Consider the following 12,057-nt stretch of genomic DNA (forward strand, 5'->3'; position numbering starts at 1 on the left):
TGCATACACCAGGTATAAATCCTGTCTGATCAGCATGTATCAGTATGCCGAGTGTCACGTTCAGTCGGTTTGCTGCATAGGAACTTAAAATTTTAAACATTTAAAAGTGAAATCGGGCGCCACCTTTTCATACATCTGCTGTCTTTGTTATGCTTGGAAACACGGGTAATTGCAGCTCTGTTAAATGTGAGTGATAATTGGTCCTTCTCAAAAACGTCAAATAGATTTCAAGGTCTGTGTTAAAATTTAAGACTAAGTTCCAGTATCCGCACACAATTACAGATTCATTATCATGATATCAAATAATTTGATATAGAATTATTAATCATCTTGATTGGATCCGTATACAGTAGCAATGATTAGCCTTATTCCTCCAATAGTACTATCAGTTAAGATATAGTTTCAGTTGTATATTCATAAGTGTCTAATTCCGTCCTGTTATTTTTTTTTTGTTTTGGTTTTTTTTTAAAAGAAAATGGCAACACCTCTTGCGTTTGAAGCATTCGGGGCAACGATAGCTTTTAACCCCCATACAGTTTCATCATATTTTCTATGAATTACCTGTTGTGTTCAAACAGTCGTCAAAATATGTAACAAGAGTGTTGATAACATGATTTTACACAAGTGCACAAGTAAAAGTTCGATTTTACCATAAAATGTTGATTTTGATGAGATTTCTTACGAGAATTAGAAAGGCATCGTCACAACGCAACAGAAATCACCTTCCAGTTGAAATTGTGCATCAAAGAGCATTCGCTGTCTTGCAATAAATCCAGATTACTTTCAGAGATTGGAATACACCGTGGCGCGTATAATTATCATAAGTATTAAAGTTATGTTTTGAAAATGAACGACAAAGAAAACGTGAGACATGAAGTTTATTTCCCAAACACTTGGATTTTAACAAAAATACAAAGACGTAGATGTAATATATTTCAACAAATTAGAATATATGCTAGACAAAAGCCTATTTCCCTAGCTGCTGCCTGGAAACGTATACTGAGAGAGCTGAGGTTCTGGATAAATAAGTTTTCTTTCACTATAGACAAACTTTATGGGTGACAACTACTACGTATGTTGCGTGAGACGTTTCGATACAGTATCTAGTATCAGTGTCAGGCTTGAACGCTTGACAACGGTACGAAAATCTCTACCTACAAATATCGAGTCAACTTCTTTGACAGATTGAATAACTGATTGACTGGTCGTAAGAAAACTATCTACATCGGATTGAAGACGCTATTGCACTGACAAGTCGATATCTTTTTATCTACGTCCAAAAAACAACAACCTCATTATGTAACTATCTTTATATTTTGTGTAGTGTACAATTCACAGAGCTAAACAAATCTGTTTGTATATGAAATAATATATTGGCATAATTCATTTTCACAACCTACTTTTACATGTTTACTGTAATTCGTAAACCCGAAGACGGCCGTGTAGCTGGTGTATACCTATACAAAACATAAACCTGATGTATCAAAACACAATGTGCCGTTATGAAATTTTTCTGCTTTCGGATATCTTTTTTATCGATTATCTACAATATTTAATTTTGAATTGTTATTAATAGGTATCAAACGTTTTTAAGCATGCTTTAGAAATACGCTGAAAATACTTTTTGGTATGCATAAGAACAAATATGTGAGTGAGTTGAGCCTCACGTCGTTTTCAGCAATGTTCCAACAATATCACGGCTGTGGGAAATCGAACCCCGGGTCTTCGAGCGAACGCTTTAACTTCTTGACCACCCACTCCTCCACAACAAACAAGAACATCCTAAACATCATTTAATGTTTCTCTAAGAAGGCAAAACGTTTAATGTATTATTCGTGACAAGGAAAAATGACACATTCACACTTAAGAATAACATATTTCAGACAATATGGAACCTATTGCACTAAGCATATCGCAGCTGTCTTCATGCTTTTGTTTAAATATACAGTACTTTATGCGTCACACGGATTAATCCATACTTGTGTTAAATGATAGTTATTCTAAGTACAAAAATACAAAGCCAAAGGACAATTCCACAGCAATAGGAAGTTTCCGCTGAAGCATCTTTATGTGAAAAAAAAATGTGTTTAAAAGCATCCATATCAAATACAAGCACTTATAAAGCACTTTTTCATATCGTGATCAATCAAGGTGCTGTCAAAACAATGAACACATTATATATAATATATGACACAGAAACACATTCAAAGCAAATAAGTGTCCATTTGAAACTACAATTCATTCAGTGGGGCCTTCAAAATAGCTAATATCGTATGGGTGAGTGAATGAGTTTAGTTTTATTTTTTTCAGCATATCTAGAAAACGTCCTGATTGCTAAAACCGAGGGATAATTAATATATTCAACAAGTCACCACCCACACGACTCAAACCAACACTTCAACCACTATCAGATAGTCCCACGGCTAATGTATAGGAATAGGAACAAATACCTCAATGTCTACACACAGTTCTTGCAAAACTGAACGTAAGTCCATCCTCATATGTTAAAGCCTTTGTCATTACCGAAGTGATCTTGACATTTTTGTTTTCCTCTAACAGAACAACAACAAAATGAAGAATTATCACATGGATTCATGTTTCTGTCAGTTTCTTCTGACGAAAATGGTTAGATTGCTTTATGTCACGACAAGCCTCGCGTGATAAATATACATGTAATTCTGAATGAAAAAAAACCCGTTGTAAATGAATAAAGCATATTGACACGATACAACAAATACACTTATCCTATCTGGACAGTCTGGTTTAACCTGGGTACGTTCCCCGATCACTGTTGTATCACAATGTTCAGTATTGACAGTAAGGTACTGTCATCAATTTGTACACTTTTATGGTGACTAATCGACAATTATTCATCTACAACAATTACCTTTAGGTAAATACCATTTCATATTCATGTAAGAAAGGGATGACTGTGGTTTTTCGTTAAACTGATACTTTTAGTTCGGAAAATAATGAAAGAATTCTGGAGGAACAACAACAGAAGATAGACAGGCTCTAAGCCCCGAAGAATGCTCATGTGCCAATAAACCCGTGGACACAAGCGTATTTGTTTTGAAGCGCTACGGGAACGGACACTATTCTCAGAGTAATTGCAGAAGGAAGTCGATCTCTCTTTGCTAGTTTCATGCAATGGACGCTTTTTGTAAGCCGCTGACGGGTTATTTACAACACATCTACTTTCATCTATGTGCATTTAGCCGCTTCTCCGCCAGTACAACAAGCAAACATTGTTTACATTCTTGCAGCAAAAATACGGTGGTGTAATTATAATAGCAACATTTACGCATTGTGCTGATGCCATTCAAACCATTAAAAATGATATTTTGTCATCATATTACAATAAGACCTGTTTGTGGTGTTACATGTGTCCACACAACGGTTTAAATAGTTCATCAATGTTGTCTTGTCACCGACTGACATTGGTCAAACAACCATGACACTTTCTTCAAAACCCAAATCGGCATCGATCTATTTCGCGTAATAAAATACAATGAGGTGGTGTAATTTTTTATTAAGCATAAGCTCTCTAGTACTGTCATACGCTTTATAACAACACCTTTAATATGTATATACGTAAATGTTTACCACATATATTAGCAAGAAATAAAACATGTATATTTTGCATGTGCTCTTTGCTCTGAAACTGCTGTTCTATTTAAACAATAAAACATATCTCATCGACCTAAGAAATGGTTTACTTTGACAATTTATTCGCTTTATTAATGTCCGGCAAAGTTATCTGTGAGTGAACGTGCTTTACATAATGACTTTTTGAACAGCATTTCAGTAATAGACACGTTCCCTTTTGGTTGCAACTCTAGGTCTTGTACTTTTTGTAACATGTCATGAATGCAATCATATCAAACCCAGAGTTCTGACACGCCAAAGATCTACATACAGCGCCTTGAACAAGTCCACCTGTGTGTACCGTACAAAGAACGGCCGATGTGCTTTAAGAATCTCAGTTGTTTAAATGGCTTGCTTCGTAACTGAAATACGTAATTATCATTACGAGGAAACCAAACAGAAGCAGTTACAACGGACGAGTAGTCAAACTGTACAAATCTAGCCACATATATATCAGTAAAAATAAATATTCGAAAGTGTTCTGTTCTAAGTTATCATTATCACATATTAACAAAACAGTGAAGAATAAATACATGTTTATCTTCATTTCTACACCCCGGGCAAAAGAAAGAAAACACGACGTTTAATGGTTTATAAACATGAAGCCAGCAGGAAATGGTCATTTGATGGTGATCCATTTGACATGGAAGCCAGGGTTTTCTGGACTTGTTATGGCGTTTACATATAATCTCATTTTCCAAGTGTACATTGTCTTTTGCCCGGTAGTGTACGTCATCACAATGTCGTGTAACAGAAACAGTACATGTGGTTAATAATAACTAGATAAAACAATGGGATTGGCGATGTTGACCATAATCCGATTCTGTAGTAACGTATACAGCCAAACAATGCTAACTCCAAATCCTAAATATTTTTCAGCAATAGTCCAGCTACATAGCGCTTCTCTGTAAATATTCCGTTCTGGACCAAACACTCGAATGGTAGACAGCACGAGCTACCTAATGCACCGTGGAGCTTTTCAAGTCAAGTACAATATATCTATTGTTCTGTGAAGCTTTTCAAGTCATCTCAAAAGTTTCAGATTTTTAAAACCTCTTTGCCACTATATGGATTGTATACTTTATTACAGACAATATCTGCACATATTATACCTTTGTTTAACAAGCTCAGCTGAACTCAGCACTGAAATTAGATCAACGAACGCCGCTCCGCTACAATTCCCACTTTGAGTAATACTTACGAATCTAAAAATATGGCTTATATAAAACAACAACGCGGATAACAAGAACATTTCTAGTAACAAGCCTGCAATTTTTTGCAAGTCCGTTACCAACCTGACTATATGTACCAGCAATAGTAATTAAAAGCGATTTGATTTTGATGCAGATTTAACGGTAATTTTATTTGATAAAGTATTCATAACACAACATGCATCGCAATCTTATTAGGTATAATATTGGTAATAAAACGTTTATAATTTTTCAACAGATATACATGTACGTATTTTAACTTGAAATTGATTTAAACTGTTTCGGTTATATGATCATCAAGGCAATTAACAATCAATATTTTCAACAAACATCAAGAATGGTGGTCTGTAAGACGGTTTACAGTTACAATGTACAAAGTCAACCTTTGTATGACACGCATACAAATTGACTCAAACAGCAGTGTGACTCAGAATGAAAAGATAAATCTTCATGGGTTCTCGCAAACTGTACGCCAAAAGGTACATTTTCAAAATCGTCCATGACAATGCATATGATAATGATCATTAGTTTTGCAAATCTTCATCATATCTTCAAAATATACTTTAAGATTTTATAGATCGGAAGTGCAATCATATGTATAAAGGATGTACGTTTAGTAGTTAGTAATAAGAACCATCTGAATTTAACTTCCACGTCCAACGTGTCCAGATATTAGAATTACATGGCGAACACGATTTCAGTGTTGGTTGATTGGTTTGTTGGTTGCAGTTATTTAACGCCCCACTCAGCAATATTCCATCTATATGGGGGCGGTCTGTAAATAACTGAACCTGGACCAGACAATCCCGTGACAGCACAATCCGTGTTCGAAAACCAAAATGGGCACTGGCCGAGTTCATGTTGACAATATGATCAGTACAGATCAAAACGTTTTTCTCTGAGGAATGTAAATATTTATTAGATTACTTTTTGAACCAATAGTATCTCTAAAGAATTCCAGATTGAAGGAAAAATACAGTGAATTTCAAATTCTAACTTTTTTGTTCTTTTTGAAAGGGTAGGAATTGCTATGTTCTTCTCTCAAATATTCCAAGTTGTGTGTGCACGATTCCTTTTCGCTGAATATACCATAGGGAGACTGAATACCCGAATGCCACATTATACAGTCATAAAAAAACATACCCGATATTCATCTGATCACCATGACGTCAATCGGCGAGTATTTGAGAAACCTTAAAAACACGCGATCTCCAAATATTCACCGAATGCTTAAGAGATTGTACCATTTAGACTACTGTCAAAGTTCTTATCAATAAATATAGAATTAACATAAACAAATAACAGATGGAGTTCTAAATGAGGTTATTTCCGTTGAAAATGTGAGCCAAACGTAACAAAGTAAACAGAGGTCTTAAAGAGCTTCCACATGAAGTCCTGAGTCGTCAAGTAAGATTGCATCGGTTCAAATCCACGGCATTGACAGGAACAGCCAGGTTAGCATGGCAACTGTTGAGAGGCTAGTGGTTCCAGAGGCAGAAACAACAATTTCTGGAAGGAAACAAACAGTAGCAGAGCATAAACGTTCTATTTTACAAGCAAATGAGCGATGGTAATTACTTTTAGGAATATTCCAGCAATATCACGGTGAACACTAATAATGGGCTTCACACATTCTACTTATATGGGAAATCAAACCCGGGCCCGGGCTTCGGTGTGACGGACGAACGCTGTACCCACAAGGCTACCCTACCACAAGGCTGCCATAAAAGGCGACTATTCTGGTCGTAAGAGAATCGGGTGGTCAGGTTCACTGACTTGGTTGACACATGTCATCGGTTCCCAATTGCGCAGATCGATGCTCATGTTGTTGATCACTTGATTGTCTGGCCCAGACCCGATTATTTACAGACCGCCGCCATATAGCGGGAATATTGCTGAGTACGGCGTAAAACTAAACTCACTCTCTACCACAAAGCTACCCAAATATGCCAAATACAGTGTACCATACTAATATAACTAGTATTCTCCAAATACAGAGTACTGTACTAATTCAGTTAGTATTCTGCAAAAATACAATTTGCAAAAACCCACATGTGTGCCTAAATGGCCAATGATATATCGTTGCCACGCTGCCCTTACATGCCAAATTAACAAGCTATGGACCATGCGAAATAAGTGGATAATTACCAGAACACTTTTCTCCTTCCTTTTTGTAACCTTCGATACAGGTGCATTCTCCAGTCACCTCTCCCCATGTTCCGTCTGGTTTGCATACTGATTGTATCTCGGGATTGGCAGCTTCAGCGTTGTCAATACACTCTCCTTTGACCACCCTGTCAGATGTCATCGTCGACGTCTCCGGAAACGTCATCATGGACGTCGTGATGGCTTCACAGAATATCACAGACACTTTCAGGGATATGATTTTTGAACACGATCCTTCATCCATGAAGCCGAATGAGATGCTGTTGCCCGTGTTTCTCAAGGGGATCGCCATTGATAGTTCGTTCACCTCGACGACGCTTGTAACGTCGGATACAGGAGCGGAGGTGTTGATGTACTTGAGGTGGTCCCAGTTGCTGTAGATGGGAATAGGCACGTCGGTTGTGGACTGGTAGCTGTACATGTCAATATGACATACTGGGACGTCTTCACCGAGACACTCCCGAATGCTGTATTTTAGCTTCAGGTAGACAGTGTCACTTCCATTGGTGGGTATAGGAGGGGTGATCACCCAATCCTTCACCGTTGCACCACGTTTGGAGCACACGGAATACACTCTGTGCAGACGTTCGTTTGTTTTCTGGGTCAACTCCGTCCACTGTAATAGGAAAATGATATATGAATGGTATAGGTTCTTTGAAGGGCATTTAAAAGTGAATGCATACGATAAGCAAGATGTATACGTATTGATATCAGCTTCTTCACTGTGAATAACACGACGTTTCGGAGCATGTGCTTGCTCCTTAGGTGATGAAGGAACAAGCATGCGCTTCGAAACGTCATGTTATTCACAATATAGAAGTTGACATCCATGAAGAAATTGACATCCCTAAATTTTGTTTGTGTTTGCTGTAGGTCTTTGAATGGCATTTAGAAATGATACACATAGGGCAGCGAGTTTTTTACGGATGTCCAATTCTTTATTGTGAGGATCACAAAGTTTCGAACAATATCCTAACTCCTTCATCAGGTGAATGATTTTGCTTTGATTACTATTCCTGCTGTATGGAGGAGCTCTGTACATAATCAAGCCTGGACCGTACCATGCAGTGATTAACGCCGTAAGCATTGGTTTCCGTAATTGGGATCCGATGACATGAATGGCATGGCAAGGTGGGCTGGAAGGCAGTAGGGGAAGTAAATGCTAGTTAATGGTACGAGAAAAGAATGAGTTAAGCCTGACGCCACTTGTGTGCTAATTACTGTTATTCAATGACATACTACGTACCATGGTTGTGTAGGTATTTTTCCCATTTTTTTATTTACATTTTTACATTACACTGTTCAAAGCGTTGTTTAACTCACTCACACACTCACTGACGAACCAAATTCACTCAGAGCAGTATAATTAGCTTATCTATAAACATGCAGTTTCTTTGTAGACTGACGACAAAAGGAACACCCATCCCAAGACTCTCCGCACCCAAGGTTGCTTTACTTCACCTGATTTGTGGCCTGAGCTCTATGTACATGACCGAGTGCCACGATATGTGGTGACAGGGTTACGTTTTATGTCTATATATTAACTTATCTCTACAGTATGTATAACTTGACGCTTCGGATTTAACCGGTTTTGATTTCCAAAATGGATGCATGTTTGAATATCGTTTTGAAAAAGTTTACTCGCTTATTAATTCGACAGTGCTTCCCTTTGGTGCACATTGTGTACCATGACACACACTACAGAAGCAAATAGAAATGGGAACTCCGTGAATCGAGCGTTATCTAACTCCTGCTTGTCATCAGAGGCGACTAACGGTATCGGATAGCACTTGTCATCGTCATCTTATCCCAGTTGTGTAAATCGGCGATCGGTTGATTACTGCACTTTTATGATTTCAGTGGAAATAATTACAGACCAACAGAGAAAAGACATTCAATGTCAGTATGTTGCAGCTTACCTCACTCCTGCCGCTCGATGTGAACTTGTCCCAGCCCAACCTCTTAAACGACTGCATGTCAAAAACCACATCTGTAAAACAAAAAGCACCGACGTCAATAAAGATTATTTGGTAATTTGACAGTGATACAGCTACATAATTGAACTGTGTTTTACCACACACTCACAGTGGCCCATTTTAATAATCTTGAATGCAATGTAAAGGACTTCTTCGCCTGAACTGGATTTTAGATCTGAACGTTGTGTAACCCATGACAAAACGGTATGAAAAACTCAATGAAAGACATGACAGAGTTACATAGGCCTATAAAACATGGAATCTTTACAGGCACAACCGAGGAAGTGAGTTAGGTGGATGAGCAAATGCTATTTTAAGCCATTTCAGCAATATTCCAGCAATATCACGGCCGGGGACACTAGAATGGGCTTCAAACATGACGCCCACGAGTGGATTCGAAACCGGGTTCTCGGCCTAACGAGCTTACAGTCTTACCATATGCTCTATGATACATGCTCCATATGCAGTCTTTATGCAAAAGATTTTTATATGGTACGCGTTAATAATGAGCAACAAAACAAGCTCCCAAACGGTCTTCAAACTGATTCTGCAGAAGCCATCCGGACCTGGAACTGAACACAATTTTTGTCAGTGTAATTGATATTCAAGGTCTTCGACTGTGAGAATTAAACAGGACTAACATCAGCTTCATCCCATAAATTACAAAAACCCAAACATGCCAGGGACTTATTTCAAGTCGGGCCCCAAGCGGTACTGACATGACTGAGATGTGGTTTATCGGAAAAGAAACATAACTCTAGTTTTGTGGTCTCTAAATAATGGGGTCTGGACCAGACAGCGCAGTGATGAAAATCATGTCTTAGAATTGTACCACTGAGCTTAAACCTGTCAGCATGGCTTTGGTGCTGAAATAAAAAGACCTATGATATCACATGGTCATATCCTGTCACGATCACATGATCATATCCTGACCATGATGTCACACGAACATATCCTGGCTATGATATCATATTATCATATCTGCTGGCCATGATATCACATAATCATATCCTAGCCATGATATTACATATCATATCCTAGCCATGATATTACATGACTGTCATATCCTAGCCATGATATTACATATATCCTGGCATGACTGAGAGAGTGGGCGAAGGCTGAATGTCTCACGGAACTGTATCGACGTCAGCAGCTTTTGAAAGGTTGTTAGATGGGTGGATAGGGTTAGATGGTAGACACAGACAAGCCTGACATGACAGTACTGCCCGAAAGTAGGGGCGGCACTTCGTGAGACCTTAACATTGTCGGTGACAAACAGTGTTTCACACCATTTCAAAGTTGTGAACAGCAAATCCCTGCAGGCATTACGACTGTCAACAGGTGTGACAGACAAGCATGGCTGTACTAGTTTTTTGGGTATACACCTGTCAACGGAGGTATAACGCCGGAAATAAACTGTCTCGCATTCAACGGATCTTCACAGCTTGTACTTTGCTAATGTCAAATACCCATACGAGGGTCATGCACCTGCTGATCATATATTTCAATTTGTTCTTTAAGGAATTCGTAATCATAAGCATTAAACATGAGCGTGGAAGATGGTTTTTTTCTTGTGGTAATGGAAGCATTTAAAATTCCCTTTTATGATTCAAGTGCTAAACGTAATTTCATGCACCATTGCCGTTTCGTCTAAAAGATTAACATGGGGTTGTCTATATATAAGGACTAAATGCAGAAAATGCAAGCCTTTTATTGGAAACCCGTCATCTGGTGCAATCAACCTGCCTACTTCCATAATGAAACTAACAATGATTGATGAGGTATAATCGAATCTAATGGTGAACGCAGGATCTTTTACTTAAAATCGACATCCTCTGACATTTATCACAGAAAATGGAGAATCAGATATATGTCGATAGCTCCGCGGTTAGACATGATAATGTCTGTTTTGCAGGAGTTCTGTAGAGTAACATAAACGTTATTGTAAGTAGCGGTATTCTGTTCTCTATATAAATATACATACTCCACATTCGGAACACGGTCTTCTGCGTTTATGTCACCATTAAATTGTTCCATAGATCTACGTTGCTTGGATGCTGTAATAAATGGTATTTATTCCTTGGATCTTTGATTTCGGTGCATGATTTCTCTATCACTAACGTCATACCATTTTAGTGTGTTATTTATTTAATTCTTGTGTCTGCGGCGCTGCGGAATTGCAGACATGAAACATTCATACGATACAAGATGTTGCGCTGAAAGGTCAATCATTGGCGCCATCGTAGGAAAAATATCGTGGGTGAAAAAACAACACGTACCTGAAACCGACACTGTATGTGATAAAAGGCACCGGATTCGCTCATCTTCTAGCAAGATTCTGAGTTCAACATCTAGTGGGGATTTAATTCCAGCCTTTGCAGACAGTTCTGACAGTGTCAATAATTTGGATTGGATATATCGATCCTGAACATCTACATTGGCGCGACGTAATTGGCCTATGCCAAACACTTAAACTGGATGTGTAACTGTATGTTGTAGGTTGTAGTTTGAAGGGAGTAATAAGAAGTAACTGCCCTTAAGCTTCATTGGGGGAAAACTGGCACCCCAACCCCATCCTCTACCCCTACACCATTTGAAAGTTTGTGGATACGCCTGTGAATACGCTAACTATATTTCTTGAGTCTAATAATGTACAATTGGAACGTGTTTTCTTGAGTCTTGTGACAATGCCTCGAAAATTACAGAGATAATCTAGTATACTCATAAAGGATCGTTAATTTGTTTTTGGTGTGTTAGTGTGTTTGTTACTTAATGTCGCACTCAGCAATATTCCATGGCGGCGGTCTGTAAATGTTCGAGCGTGAAACTGACAATCCAGTGATCGACAGCACGACCGCCTATCTCGCTCAATTGGGACATGTGTCACCACCCGGCCCCATTAGTTACCTTCTTCGACCAGCATGGTTTTCTGAAGACCAATGCCGACCCGGTTCTTCACGGGTCTTAGAAGCGAGAGAGAGTTTCTTGTAAGTGTTAAACGTCTAGTTCCACTTCGGAGTTTTTACCAACACCGTGCTGCCACTTCAAGCCCGTGG

General features: G+C 38.5%; 1 protein-coding gene across 1 annotated transcript in view; it reads right to left on the bottom strand.

Annotated features, from left to right (window-relative positions):
* Positions 1-865: 865 nt before the first annotated feature.
* The window catches only part of LOC137288242 (ephrin type-B receptor 1-A-like), a 30,512-nt gene continuing 19,320 nt past the window's right edge, over positions 866-12,057 (bottom strand). Inside the window, exons 2-4 of the mRNA XM_067820703.1 lie at positions 8,945-9,015; positions 7,008-7,641; positions 866-6,368 (exon numbers count right to left, since the gene is read on the bottom strand). Coding sequence (XP_067676804.1) covers positions 6,283-6,368; positions 7,008-7,641; positions 8,945-9,015 — 791 coding nt within the window. The 3' untranslated portion in view covers positions 866-6,282. The remainder of the gene's footprint in view (positions 6,369-7,007; positions 7,642-8,944; positions 9,016-12,057) is intronic.

Source organism: Haliotis asinina, chromosome 1, assembly GCF_037392515.1.
Source record: "Haliotis asinina isolate JCU_RB_2024 chromosome 1, JCU_Hal_asi_v2, whole genome shotgun sequence".
NCBI lineage: Eukaryota > Metazoa > Mollusca > Gastropoda > Lepetellida > Haliotidae > Haliotis > Haliotis asinina.